The sequence below is a fragment of the Dendrobates tinctorius genome, unplaced genomic scaffold, assembly GCF_039654945.1.
Source record: "Dendrobates tinctorius isolate UK_male_01 unplaced genomic scaffold, ASM3965494v1 ptg000126l, whole genome shotgun sequence".
NCBI classification, from domain to species: domain Eukaryota; kingdom Metazoa; phylum Chordata; class Amphibia; order Anura; family Dendrobatidae; genus Dendrobates; species Dendrobates tinctorius.
Window position 1 is genome coordinate 4,892,219 of NW_027361794.1, and position 13,249 is coordinate 4,905,467.

The window sequence follows — 13,249 nt, forward strand, 5'->3', positions numbered from 1 at the left end:
AAAAAAAAAAAAAGAGAAAGAACAGAGAGAGAGAAAGAAAGAAAAAAAGAAAGGGGAAAGAAAAAGAAAGGAGAAAGAAAGAAAGGGGAAAGAATAGAGAGAGAGAAAGAAAGACAGAAAAAAAGAAAGAGGGGAAAGAAAGAACAGAGAGAACGAAAGACAAGAAAAAAGAAAGAAAGGTAAGTAAGAAAGAAATAGGGGAAAGATAGAAAGAACAGAGAGAAAGAAAGAAAGAACAGAGAGAGGGAGAAAGAAAGAAAGAACAGAGAGATAGAGAGAAAGAAAGAGGGGAAAGAAAGACCAGAGAGACAGAAAGACCAGAGAGAGAGAGAGAAAGAAAGAAAGAAAGAAAGAAAGAAAGAAAGAAAGAAAGAAAGAAAGAAAGAAAGAAGGGGAAAGAAAGAGGGGACAGAAAAAAAGAACAGAGGGAGAGCGAAAGGGGAAAGAGAAGAGAGAGAGAGAGAAAGAAAGAGGAAAAAGAAATAAAGAACAGAAAGAAAGAACAGAGCGATAGAGAGAAAGCAAGAGGGGAAAGAAAGAGGGAAAAGAAAGAATAGAGATACAGAGAAAGAAAGAGGGGAAAGAAAGAAAGAAAGAACAGACAGAAAGAACAGAGAGAGAAAGAAGTAAAGAAAGAAAGAAAAAGAAAGAACAGAAAGAAAAAAGAAAGAAAGAAAGAAAGAAAGGAGAAAGAAAGAGGGGAAAGAAAGAACAGAGAGAAAGAAAAAAGAAAAATTAGAGAGAGAAAGAAATAAAGAAAGATTCTATAAAGTTACTATAGCAGCCCGGCTCCCATTTTAATGCCCACCTGAGCCTCCCGATGCAGGACATATCATGATCCGCTCACATGGCCGGCATCCCCGATTCCAAGGTGATCCCGCTTTCGGAGGAGCACCTGGTGATGGATCTGAAGTATTCCCTGACGTGCCTCCATGGTTCCGTCACAATCTCCTCATGAAATTATCTCATTTCTAGTCAGTTTCCAACACATCACTTACGGTGGAACATCATGTGCGAGTTTTAAAGTGCTCCTCAGGGCTCCGCCGTGTACTCCTGTGTCCTTGGGAAAAGCCAGCTTTGAATGCCTCGTACACACTCGGCTCCGCTCCGTACACACGCGGCTCCGCTCCATACACCTCGTACACACGCGGCTCCGCTCCGTACACACACACACGGCTCTGCTCCGTACACCTCGTACACACGCGGCTCTGCTCCGTGCACCTCGTACACACGCGGCTCCGCACACACGCGGCTCCGCTCCATACACCTCGTACACACACACGCGGCTCCGCTCCGTACACCTCGTACACACACACGCGGCTCCGCTCCGTACACCTCGTACACACACACGCGGCTCCGCTCCGTACACCTCGTACACACGCGGCTCCGCTCCGTACACCTCGTACACACGCGGCTCCGCTCCGTACACCTCGTACACACGCGGCTCCGCTCCGTACACCTCGTACACACGCGGCTCCGCTCCGTACACCTCGTACACACGCGGCTCCGCTCCGTACACACACAGCTCTGCATCTGCTACATCCACCCTGTAAACCCCTCCTGACTAGGGGTGAGCTTTCCGATATTGAAATATTGGAAATCGGCCCGATAGTTGCGATATCGGAATTCCGATTTCTGATTCCGATATTTTTGTCACATCGGAAATCCCATAATCCTTCAGCCTCTGAGCGCTCCGTGGAGCCAATCAGGAGCTGAAGAATTGCTGACAACATTGTGTAACTCCCCTAAGCTTGGTAGGAGGCATCCAAACTTGCTAGCTAGGGGCTGCGCTGCGATTGGCTGGATGGATGGGGTGATCAGGCAGTATAAAAGGCTGCGCCTGCCATTTCAGCCTCACTCTACTGTGAAAGCAGATAGGGATAGGTTGCTGTTGGAGATAGGGAGAGATCTCGGATCTAATAGCGATAGAAATTGTTTTTCAGCGACTGTAGCAGCCCCTGTGTGTTACAGAAGCAGTCTTTTTCCTCACTGACCCTGCTCAGTTTCATTTCTTGTGCTGTGCAGGCTCTCAGTGAGGTGCTTAGTGAGAGTGCAGCGCACATTCACTGCAGCTGCTGCAGCTCCTCTTGCTGCAGCACTGTGTGGTGTGTGTCTCACTGCCTTTTCTTTTCATCACTTAAATCCCCTTCCCCTATTTTTCTAAAAGTGTAGCTTCACCATCCAGCACATTTTGGTGAACGCTATATACTACAGTCATGGCCAAAAGTATTGACACCCCTGCAATTCTGTCAGATAATACTCAGTTTCTTCCTGAAAATGATTGCAAACACAAATTCTTTGGTATTACTATCTTCATTTAATTTGTCTTAAATGAAAAAACACAAAAAGAATTGTCCTAAAGCCAAATTGGATATAATTCCACACCAAACATAAAAAAGAGGGTGGACAAAAGTATTGGCACTGTTCGAAAAATCATGTGACGCTTCTCTAATTTACAGCACCTATAACTTACCTGTGGCACCTAACAGGTGTTGGCAATAACTAAATCACACTTGCAGCCAGTTGACATGGATTAAAGTTGACGCAACCTCTGTCCTGTGTCCTTGTGTGTACCACATTGAGCATGGAGAAAAGAAAGAAGACCAAAGAACTGTCTGAGGACTTGAGAAACCAAATTGTGAGGAAGCATGAGCAATCTCAAGGCTACAAGTCCATCTCCAAAGACCTGAATGTTCCTGTGTCTACCGTGCGCAGTGTCATCAAGAAGTTTAAAGCCCATGGCACTGTGGCTAACCTCTCTAGTTGTGGCCAGAAAAGAAAAATTGACAAGAGATTTCAACGCAAGATTGTGCGGATGTTAGATAAAGAACCTCCACTAACATCCAAACAAGTTTAAGCTGCCCTGCAGTCCGAGGGTACAACGGTGTCAACCCGTACTATCCGTCGGCATCTGAATGAAAAGGGACTGTATGGTAGGAGACCCAGGAAGACTTCACTTCTTACCCCGAGACATAAAAAAGCCAGGCTGGAGTTTGCCAAAACTTACCTGATAAAGCCTAAAACATTTTGGAAGAATGTTCTCTGGTCAGATGAGACAAAAGTAGAGCTTTTAGGGCAAAAGCATCAACATAGAGTTTACAGGAGAAAAAAGAGGCATTCAAAGAAAAGTACACGGTCCCTACAGTCAAACATGGCGGAGGTTCCCTGATGTTTTGGGGTTGCTTTGCTGCCTCTGGCCCTGGACTGCTTGACCGTGTGCATGGCATTATGAAGTCAGAAGACTACCAACAAATTTTGCAGCATAATTTAGGGCCCAGTGTGAGAAAGCTGGGTCTACCTCAGAAGTCATAGGTCTTCCAGCAGGACAATAACCCAAAACACACTTCAAAAAGCACTAGAAAATGGTGGCCAGCAATGAGTCCAGACCTGAATCCCATAGAACACCTGTGGAGAGATCTAAAAATGGCAGTTTGGAGAAGGCACCCTTCAAATATCAGGGACCTGGAGTAGTTTGCCAAAGAAGAATGGTCTAAAATTCCAGCAGAGCATTGTAAGAAACTCATTGATGGTTACCGGAAGCAGTTGGTCGCAGTTATTTTGGCTAAAGGTTGTGCAACCAAGTATTAGGCTGAGGGTGCCAATACTTTTGTCCGGCCCATTTTTGGAGTTTTGTGTGAAATGATCAATGTTTTGCTTTTTGCTTCATTCTCTTTTGTGTTTTTTCATTTAAGACAAATTAAATGAAGATAATATTACCAAAGAATTTGTGTTTGCAATCATTTTCAGGAAGAAACTGAGTATTATCTGACAGAATTGCGGGGGTGTCAATACTTTTGGCCATGACTGTATATAGGGATTTTTCAGTGAGGGGTTCCCCCCCAATCCCTTACCCCCATTTATCCCTCAATTTTCCTGGTGCTCGGGTGCGCTTTGCACAGTTTAGTCACCTCCGCTGCGCAGACCGCCTGTGTGCTTTTTTTGGGGAGTGCATGACCCACTAGGTCTGTCTTTGTAGTCGCATCAGACTGCAGGACCCCTAGTGCAGCCTGTTCTATCGCGCACCCTCAAATTTTTCACCAGTAAATTCACTCAGTGCCCCTATAAGTGTTACTTTACCTCACAGCACCTATTAGCACTGTAGTGGTCATTTTGTAATTCCGATTTTTTCTCCCATTGACTTGCATTGATATCGGAAATCGGAATTCCGATCCGATATCGGGCAATATCGCTCATCCCTACTCCTGACCCCACACAGAAACTTTACCTCATCCAGCACCATGACAACCAGCACAGCAGAGTGCAGACACGGAGGCCCCTGATCATGTGACCCTGACTCCTCCCCTCCTGTGACCTCATCACAGGTCCTGCACGAGGTGTGAGCAGAGCCGCGGGTGCGCGAGGTGTGCGGAGCAGAGCCGCGTGTGTATGGGGTCAATTACAGGCCTCTCTTATCTTTTTAAGTGGGAGAACTTGCACAATTGGTGGATGACCAAATACTTTTTTCCCCACTGTATATAAATACACAGCAGTCACAGCATCACCTATATAGTGTATATAATATATAGCAGTAACAGTATCACCTGTATAATGTATAGACTGCTGTTTATAGTCGCAGTATCACCTATATAATGTATATATAGCAGTCACAATATCACCTGTATAGTGTATATAAACTGCTGTGTATAGCAGAAGCATCATCTATATAATGCATATGCAGAAGTCACAGTAACACCTGTATAATGCATATAAACTACTGTGTATAGCCGCAACATAACCTATATAATGTAAATTGTTAGGCTTTCGGCAGTCTCCCATTCCTCTCCGGCCGCAGAGGAGGCGGCTCAGCAGACTCGTCAATCCCAGCGCTCTGCCCAGACCAGCACTGTAGGTTTGGTTGCTGCTGCCACCTCTGGTACAGCTATAGCAATGCATGCTGGTCAGCAGCGAGCTACTACAGGGACTAAGTCCTCCTTACGGTCCACTGACCATTCCCGTCGGACGATCTCTCATTGGAGATCGGAGGTCACATGCTCAGGTCCTTCTCCAGCTCGGATTGGACCATCAGGAAGGTCCCGGAAGGACGTGGCTATAATAGGTTCGCATGGCCGCCCGGCCATGCGCTAGTGTACACTGCATTACCAGACTGAGGAGTGAATGTTGTTTGCATGTATGAATGTCTCTGGTGAATGACTCATTAAGAAACCCCTACCCTTGGCACGCATGTGATGTGCAGCCTAGCCTGTTAAGCGCCCAGGCTTAGGTGTAGGTAGAGGCAGAGTCTGAGACTGGCAACAGTGTCCATCGGTGGGTCTGCATGCCACGGTGCACGTGCTCGACACTCCATCATAGTCAGCGTCTATAGTGGCGTCCGCAGGTGTGGTGCCACGCGCTCAGAAGGTCCAGAAGGACTCTGACCCCGTGTCCTTGGGGCAGAGTTCTGTGACCGCATTCTGTGCACTCCGTTACCGAGCTCTGTGAGCTAAACAGGCTCCGGCATTTATGTTCTGCGGTAGTGCAGCTCTGTGAGGTAACAGAGTTCGCCCTGTACACACCGGGTGACATTAACCCGCGTGTGTTCTTCCTTTATACTGCCATATAGCGTCCGCCATTACCTAGCAGCAATATACCACCTCTGCATGGTGGACCCCGGGTTGCAATCGCACTTTCTCATATTTTATATTTAGTGCGATCCGCAACCCTAACAGTAAATATAGAAGTCACAGTAACACCTGTATATAGACTGCTGTGTATAGCCACAGTAATAACTATATAATGTGTTTACAGCAGTCACAGCATCACTTGTGTAATGTGTATATAGCAGTCACACCTGTATGATTTATATAAACTTGTGTGTAGCAGAAGCATCATGTATATACAGAAGTCACAGTATTACCTGTATATTGTATACAGACTGTTGTGCATAACCGCAGTATCACCTGTATAATGTATATATAGCAGTCACATTATCACCTGTATAATGTATATAGACTGCTGTGTATAGCCTCAGTATCACCTATATAATGTATATACAGCAGTCACAGTAACAACTGTATAATGTATATAGACTGCTGTGTATAGCCTCAGTATCACCTGCATAATGTATATATAAAAGATGTAGTAACACTGTATAATGGATATATAGCTGTCACAGTATCACCTATAATTCTCTCTAATTTTCATCCTCATTACACAAGTATAAAACATATAATACTAGTGGATAAAACAAGACTGAGCACAAGACCTTCACAGCCGTCTACACATCATAGGGGAGATCTCCTGACACCTTCTCTCCATCTACCTGATGATCCTGAGGAACATTGGGATCTTCTTGTTTACAGTCCTGTGGCAGAAGAGGACAGGGACATCTCTCTGGTGTTGTCCTCTTGTTGGATAGATCTGGAGGAAACACATACAGGGACTGAATTCATTCTTTACATAGAGATAATTATAGGCCGTGTGTATTTAGTCCTGTCTATTACCTGGTGATGTGAGGGGCTGGGGAACCTCCATCATGACGTCCTTGTACAGATCTTTGTGTCCTTCTAAATACTCCCACTCCTCCATGGAGAAATAGACAGCGACATCCTGACACCTTATAGGAACCTGACACATACAATGAAACCGTCACCCACCGATCCCTTCATAGTGTTACTGTATAATGTCCCAGCATTCCCAGCAGTGTTACCTCTCCAGTCAGCAGCTCAATCATCTTATAGGTGAGTTCTAGGATCTTCTGGTCATTGATGTCCTCATGTATCAGGAGGTGAGGAGGAGGCTCCGTGAATGGGCTCAGGGGTCTTCCCCATCCCTCAGACACAGGGTCCTGACAGTGCTCACTAGAGGTCTTCTTCACTACTGTGTATTCCTGGTTATGGAGAGACACATTAATAAACCTCACTACAGACATTTCCAGAGTCCTCACCTCTCCAGTTCTGTCCATCTGTTATTCCCATAGATAAGAATGATGGAATGTGACATCATCAGAATCTCTCACCTCTCCAGTAAGCCGGAAGAGGATCTCTAGGGTGAGGTGTAATATCCTCTCCGCCATCTTGTCTCTGTCCATATCCATCCTTGATGGGTAAATCAGGAAAATTCTCTTCTATAGAAGATCTTCACTGAGAGGATCCGATATTGTAGAGACCTGAATGAGAAGATGAGCCGATGTAACATCATAAAAATCCTGTGTAATAATACAATTACTGGAGATAATAAGGGAAACATATGAGGAGATTATTTTACAGTATTTAGTTTTCTTCTTGACATCTACTAATAAAACCTATATATTTTAGGCCACAGACAACAAGCAGTTTCTCCCTCGGAGTCGGCAGCTGAATACGTTCCTCATAGACTCATCTTCCATAACGCTAATTCTCGTCTCATTTCCCGACACTGGAATCGGCATTAGCAATACTGCAGGAGATATTCATTACACAGGACAGGAGAAATAACTCCTTCATGATGAGGACGACATCTTCATCTTCTACTACGGCTCTAGAAACATATTTGGCCAGAGTCCGTCACTGACTCCATCCCCACCAATTATTTACAATTACGGGAGCGTACGTCACATTTTTGGTGACGGTCGTTTTTCTTTTGTAAAAAAATTATTATCTACGGTGAATAAAGTATTTGCTAGTGCATTAAGAGAGCATGCATTACATTGTTGGTGACGTCCATTTTTCTTTTGTAAAAAAAAAAAAAATTATTATTTGCGTTGTGCAAATTTTATAGAATGGTAGAGTTGGAAGGGACCTCCTGGGCCATCTGGTCCACCCCCCTGCTCAAAGCAGAATTCGCTAAATCATCCGGAGACAGATATCTGTCCAGCCTCTGTTTGAAGACTTCCATTGAAGGAGAACTCACCACCTCTCATGACAGCCTGTTCCACTCATTGATCACTCTAACTGTCAAAAAGTTTTTTCTAATATCTAATCTGTCTCCTCACATTCAGTTTCATCCCATTGCTTCTAGTCATTCCTTGTGCAAATGAGAATAAAGATGATCCTTCTACAATGTGACAGCCCTTTAGATATTTGTAGACAGCTATTAAGTCTCCTCTCAGTCTTCTCTTTTGCAAACTAAACATTCCCAAATCCTGCAACCTTTCCTCATAAGACAGGGTTTGCAGGCCGATCACCATTCTGGTCGCTCTTTTCTGAACTTGCTCCAGTTTGTTGATGTCTTTTTTAAAATGTGGTGCCCAAAACTGGACACAATATTCCAGATGAGGTCTGACCAAAGAGGAATAGAGGGCAATAATGACTTCACGTGATCTAGACTGAATGCTTCTGTTAATACATCCTAGAATTCCATTTGCCTTTTTGCTGCTGCATCACACTGTTGACTCATATTCAGTCTGTGATCTATTAGTATACCCAAGTCTTTTTCACATGTGCTGTCACTTAGCCCTATTCCTCCCATTCTGTATATGCTTTTTTCATTTTTATTGCCCAGATGTAGTACTTTGCATTTTTTTTGCATTTATAGAGAGAGCATTAGTGTAGTGAATGTCTAATTTTTATACAAACTATTTTATTACATCTTATCTTTCTTTTCATTTTTTTTCTTCTGTTTCTTATTCATTTTTTCTATTTTTTTTATAGTAGTACCCTGTACACAAGCCTCACACATTATACGTGTAAAAGCACCAGTAACACACATCTCCGGAGTTTGGAAAAATAAAATAAAAATTGCACATTTGTCAAGAAGACGCTATTCACCAGAGGAGGCATATCCTTCCTTGTCTCCAACATGGACTCAGGCAGTGAGGAAAATCCCACATTCCTCCTCCTCCTCATCTAGTGAGGAAGGACCCCCAGCAAGGCGCCCTAGGACTCAGCCAAATCCTGCAGCAATCAATTCCAACATGGATTGCACCCCAAAAAAATTATCAGCCTGTTATTCCAGATTTCATCAGCAGATCAGGAATCCAGTTTGACACCACCGGCCTCACTGACACTGACTTCTTCACATATTTTTTCAGTGAGCAAATAATAAATTTGGCCCAGACGAACTTTGATGGCCATCAATTTTTTACCCAAAATCCCACATCATCATACGCCAGATGGACCCCTGTAAATGCAGCAGAGATGATGACATTTTGCTGCATATGGGCATAATCCAAAAATCAGAGCTTTGGCATTACTGGAGTACTGATATACTCTATAGTACTCCGGTATTCCACATGGCCATAACAAGAACACGATTTGAAGCGATCCAAAAATCTTTGTACTATAATGATAATGTACAGTGTCCTCCCCGAGACAATCCGAACTTTGATCTTTCATATAATATCGGTCAGTGGATGAACACATCAGCAGAAACTTTGCTGAGGCCTACAACCCCCAAAGAACTATCGATAGTGATGAATCTCTGGTTAATTTCAAAGGGAGGCTAAAATTCCAACAATACCTGCCCAGTAAGAGGGCCAGGTACGGAATAAAACTGTAGAAATTGTGCGAGAGTACCTCAGGGTACACCCGCACATTTAGGGTCTACGAGGGTAAGGACACCCAGATTAACTCCCTGAATCCCCCCCCATCCTGGGGGCGAGTGGGAAAATTGGGTGGGAAATGATGCACCCACTGCTGGATAAGGGTTATCATCTCTACATTGATACGATCTTTTGATTGCCCATTACTGCATTTTATTGCAATATAGTGGCAACCAAAAAAAGCGTAATTCTGGCGTTTTAAATTTTTTTTTCTTGTTGCACTGTTTAACGATCGGGTTATTTCTTTGTTGATATTGATAGATTGGGCGATTTTGAATGAGGCGATACCAAATATGTGTATATTTGATTTTTTTTTTTTTTTCAATGGGGCGAAAGGGGGGGGTGATTTGAATTTTTATTTTTCTTATTTCTTCTAAATTTTTTTTAAAATATTTTTTTTTTACTCTTTGCATGATTCAATAGTCTTCATGGGAGACGAGAAGCTGCAATACTTTGATCGCCTCTGCTACACACAGGCGATGATCAGATCTCACCTGTGTGTACCAAAAATGCTCATTTGCTATGAGTGCCAAGGAGTGGCACTCACAGCAATCTGGCAATGACAACCGTATAGGTCTGCTGCAGACCTCTGGTTGTCATGCCGACCCATCGGTGACGTGCGATCATGTGATGGGGGGTCATCGAAGGGCGGGATTAGTGATGCGTTTCCTGCAAATGTGAGTTAAATGTTGCTGTCAGAGATTGACAGCGGCATTTAACTAATTAACAGTTGTTGGTGGATCATGATTCCACCTGTGGCTGTTGCTGGCACATGTCAGCTGGGTTGTCATTACGATTTAAAAAGAGAAAACACAGTAGTTTGACAATAAATGGCTTCACCTAACCGTGAGTGGAGAAAAAGTTTTGGTGTTATCGTTCATATTCTCTGGAAAAAGACCAAGAAAGCAAAAATTATGCTGGGGTATGTAAACTTTTGAGGAAAAATGTATGTACAGTGGGTACAGAAAGTATTCAGACCCCTTTAAATTTTTCACTTTCTTTCATTATAGCCATTTGGTAAATTCAAAAAAGTTCATTTTTTTTCTCATTAATGTACACTCTGCACCCCATCTTGACTGAAATAAAAAACAAATGTAGAATTTTTTGCAAATTTATTATAAAACAAAAACTGACCTAGTCACCTAAAAACCCGTCCCATCTCATAGATGATTAACTCCTTCAGCACACAGCATGATGAAGTTAAAGTTATGGGTTTCTAGATCACAGAAGAAAGCTATCTCACCACACATACAGCACCAGTGACCCTGTCACAATATATATATTTATTTCTTTGACGGAGCTATATCTCCCAACATTGCAGACTGCATGCTGCTGTTGTACTTGACTGGTCCAGACCAGATGATATGGAGATGAATTAGGGAGACCAAAGTCCAAAAATAAAATTGCCTTCACTTAACAAGAACTTGATGAGAAGTATATACATCAGATAGCAGGCACAACACTTTATGAATGCTTCTACTGCATTATGATACAGGAAAGATATATATCTTTGTGCTGTGTTAGCCAGTAGATGGAAGAATATTCAGAATTGAGAGTCCTCAGTGGTTGATACCTTTTAATGGCTAACTGAAAAGATGGTAACAAGTTGCAAGACAAAAATCAAGAAATTGTTCACTTGTCTCTGACCAGATGATAAAAATGTTGTCAATATATCTATACCACACCCCAAGTTATGGATGCCAACACTTATGATCATCCCTGAATATTGTGGTTTCCTCCCATCAGCCCAGGAATAAGTTAGCATACGAGAGGGCATAGTTGCTCCCCATCGCAGTACCCCTGAGTTGGTGGAACTACTTCCTGTCAAAAAGTTATGGCAGGCGCAGTACTGTATAAGGATTGCGTCTCTGACTGTGGAGCCCATCTAACAACAATAAAATACTGCCAGTGCCCAGTCCCCCCCCCTCACACCAATCCCCTTGGTGATGCACTAATTGGGATGACCCTGCGGGCCAATAGATCTTAAAGGGGAAGGGTCCTACGGCTACACCTACAGGGGTTAAAGCCAGGTGTCCGTGCCATTAACTCCCTCTTCCATCCCGGCGGACACCTGGAAGCGATCGTGCTATTGTCCCACCCTCCCTCCTTTATAAGTGTTAATGGATGTGTATGGCCATACTAACTGGGGTTTAGATGTTAAATTTGTAGATTATATAAAGATATGTGAATATATGTCTGACCATTTTACCTTTACTAAGTCACAGCGGTAGAAGCGGAGGGGGGCAAAGGTTCGTAACCATTCGTTGGGCCAACATGCCTGTCAAATGCGGACAGGATCTCGGCGCGAGCCGCCCGTTACGAAGTGTAATTGCCTTGCTCTGATTATGTAATTAATAAACTGTGACCGACCTGTTCAACCCACATAGGATTGTCCGTGTTCCATTACGGGATTGGAGGAAGGGGGGGAAGGCACTAGTTACGACACACAGGTCTCCACAGTCTGAGTAAGAGGGAATTTTAGAAGATAATCCATGAAGTCATTTTGTCTGCTACACTCTACTGATCTCATTTCAAGAAATGTCGTACTCATCTGATACCATCCTCAAGCAGAATATTACTGTACAAAGTCTTGAAATCTAGTAAGGCCTGCTCTGCTACATGCATGTGTACATGCTCGAGGGTATACAAGTAGGGAAGCAGGCAAAGGTAAAGCCTTTTTCCAGAGAGATTATTCCAACTGTAAAATGTCAAGACTTATTTCAACTTACACTTCCCCACTTCACTACACTTCAACTTCCCCGAGGTCAGTAATGGGGAATCTCCACCACCGACCTCCACCTGCAGAGCCGCACTCCACATAGAGAATAATTGAGCCTCCAGCAGCGACCTCCACCCGCAGAGCAACACTCCACATAGAGAATAATGGAGCCTTCAGCACCGACCTCCACCCGCAGAGCCACACTCCACATAGAGAATAATGGAGCCTCCGGCACCGACCTCCACCCGCAGAGCAACACTCCACATAAAGAATAATGGAGCCTTCAGCACCGACCTCCACCCGCAGAGCCACACTCCACATAGAGAATAATGGAGCCTCCGGCACCGACCTCCACCCGCAGAGCCACACTCCACATAGAGAATAATGGAGCCTCCGGCACCGACCTTCACCCGCAGAGCCACACTCCACATAGAGAATAATGGAGCCTCCGGCACCGACCTCCACCCGCAGAGCCACACTCCACATAGAGAATAATGGAGCCTCCAGTACCGACCTCCACCCAAAGAGCCGCACTCCACATAGAGAATAATGGAGCCTCCAGCACCGACCTCCACCCGCAGAGCCGCACTCCACATAGAGAATAATGGAGCCTCCAGTACCGACCTCCACCCGCAGAGCCGCACTCCACATGGAGGCTCCATTATTCTCTAGCACCGACCTCCACTCGCACTCCACATAGAGAATAATGGAGCCTCCGGCACCGACCTCCACCCGCAGAGCCGCACTCCACATGGAGGCTCCATTATTCTCTAGCACCGACCTCCACCCGCACTCCACATAGAGAATAATGGAGCCTCCGGCACCGACCTCCACCCGCAGAGCCGCACTCCACATGGAGGCTCCATTATTCTCTAGCACCGACCTCCACCTGCACTCCACATAGAGAATAATGGAGCCTCCGGCACCGACCTCCACCCGCAGAGCCGCACTCCACATAGAGAATAATGGAGCCTCCAGCACCGACCTCCACCCGCAGAGCCGCACTCCACATAGAGAATAATGGAGCCTCCGGCACCGACCTCCACCCACAGAGCCGCACTCCTCATAGAGGA

General features: G+C 44.6%; 2 protein-coding genes across 2 annotated transcripts in view; one reads left to right on the forward strand and one right to left on the reverse strand.

Moving 5' to 3' along the window:
• Positions 1-12,268, reverse strand: part of LOC141047223 (uncharacterized) — a 50,669-nt gene extending 38,401 nt beyond the window's left edge. Inside the window, 5 exon segments of the mRNA XM_073542176.1 lie at positions 6,260-6,357; positions 6,441-6,564; positions 6,647-6,826; positions 6,956-7,105; positions 12,251-12,268. Coding sequence (XP_073398277.1) covers positions 6,260-6,357; positions 6,441-6,564; positions 6,647-6,826; positions 6,956-7,033 — 480 coding nt within the window. The 5' untranslated portion in view covers positions 7,034-7,105; positions 12,251-12,268.
• LOC141047240 (uncharacterized) overlaps positions 1-13,249 on the forward strand; it is a 640,258-nt gene that overhangs the window by 74,104 nt on the left and 552,905 nt on the right. The gene's annotated exons all lie outside the window — the stretch shown is intronic.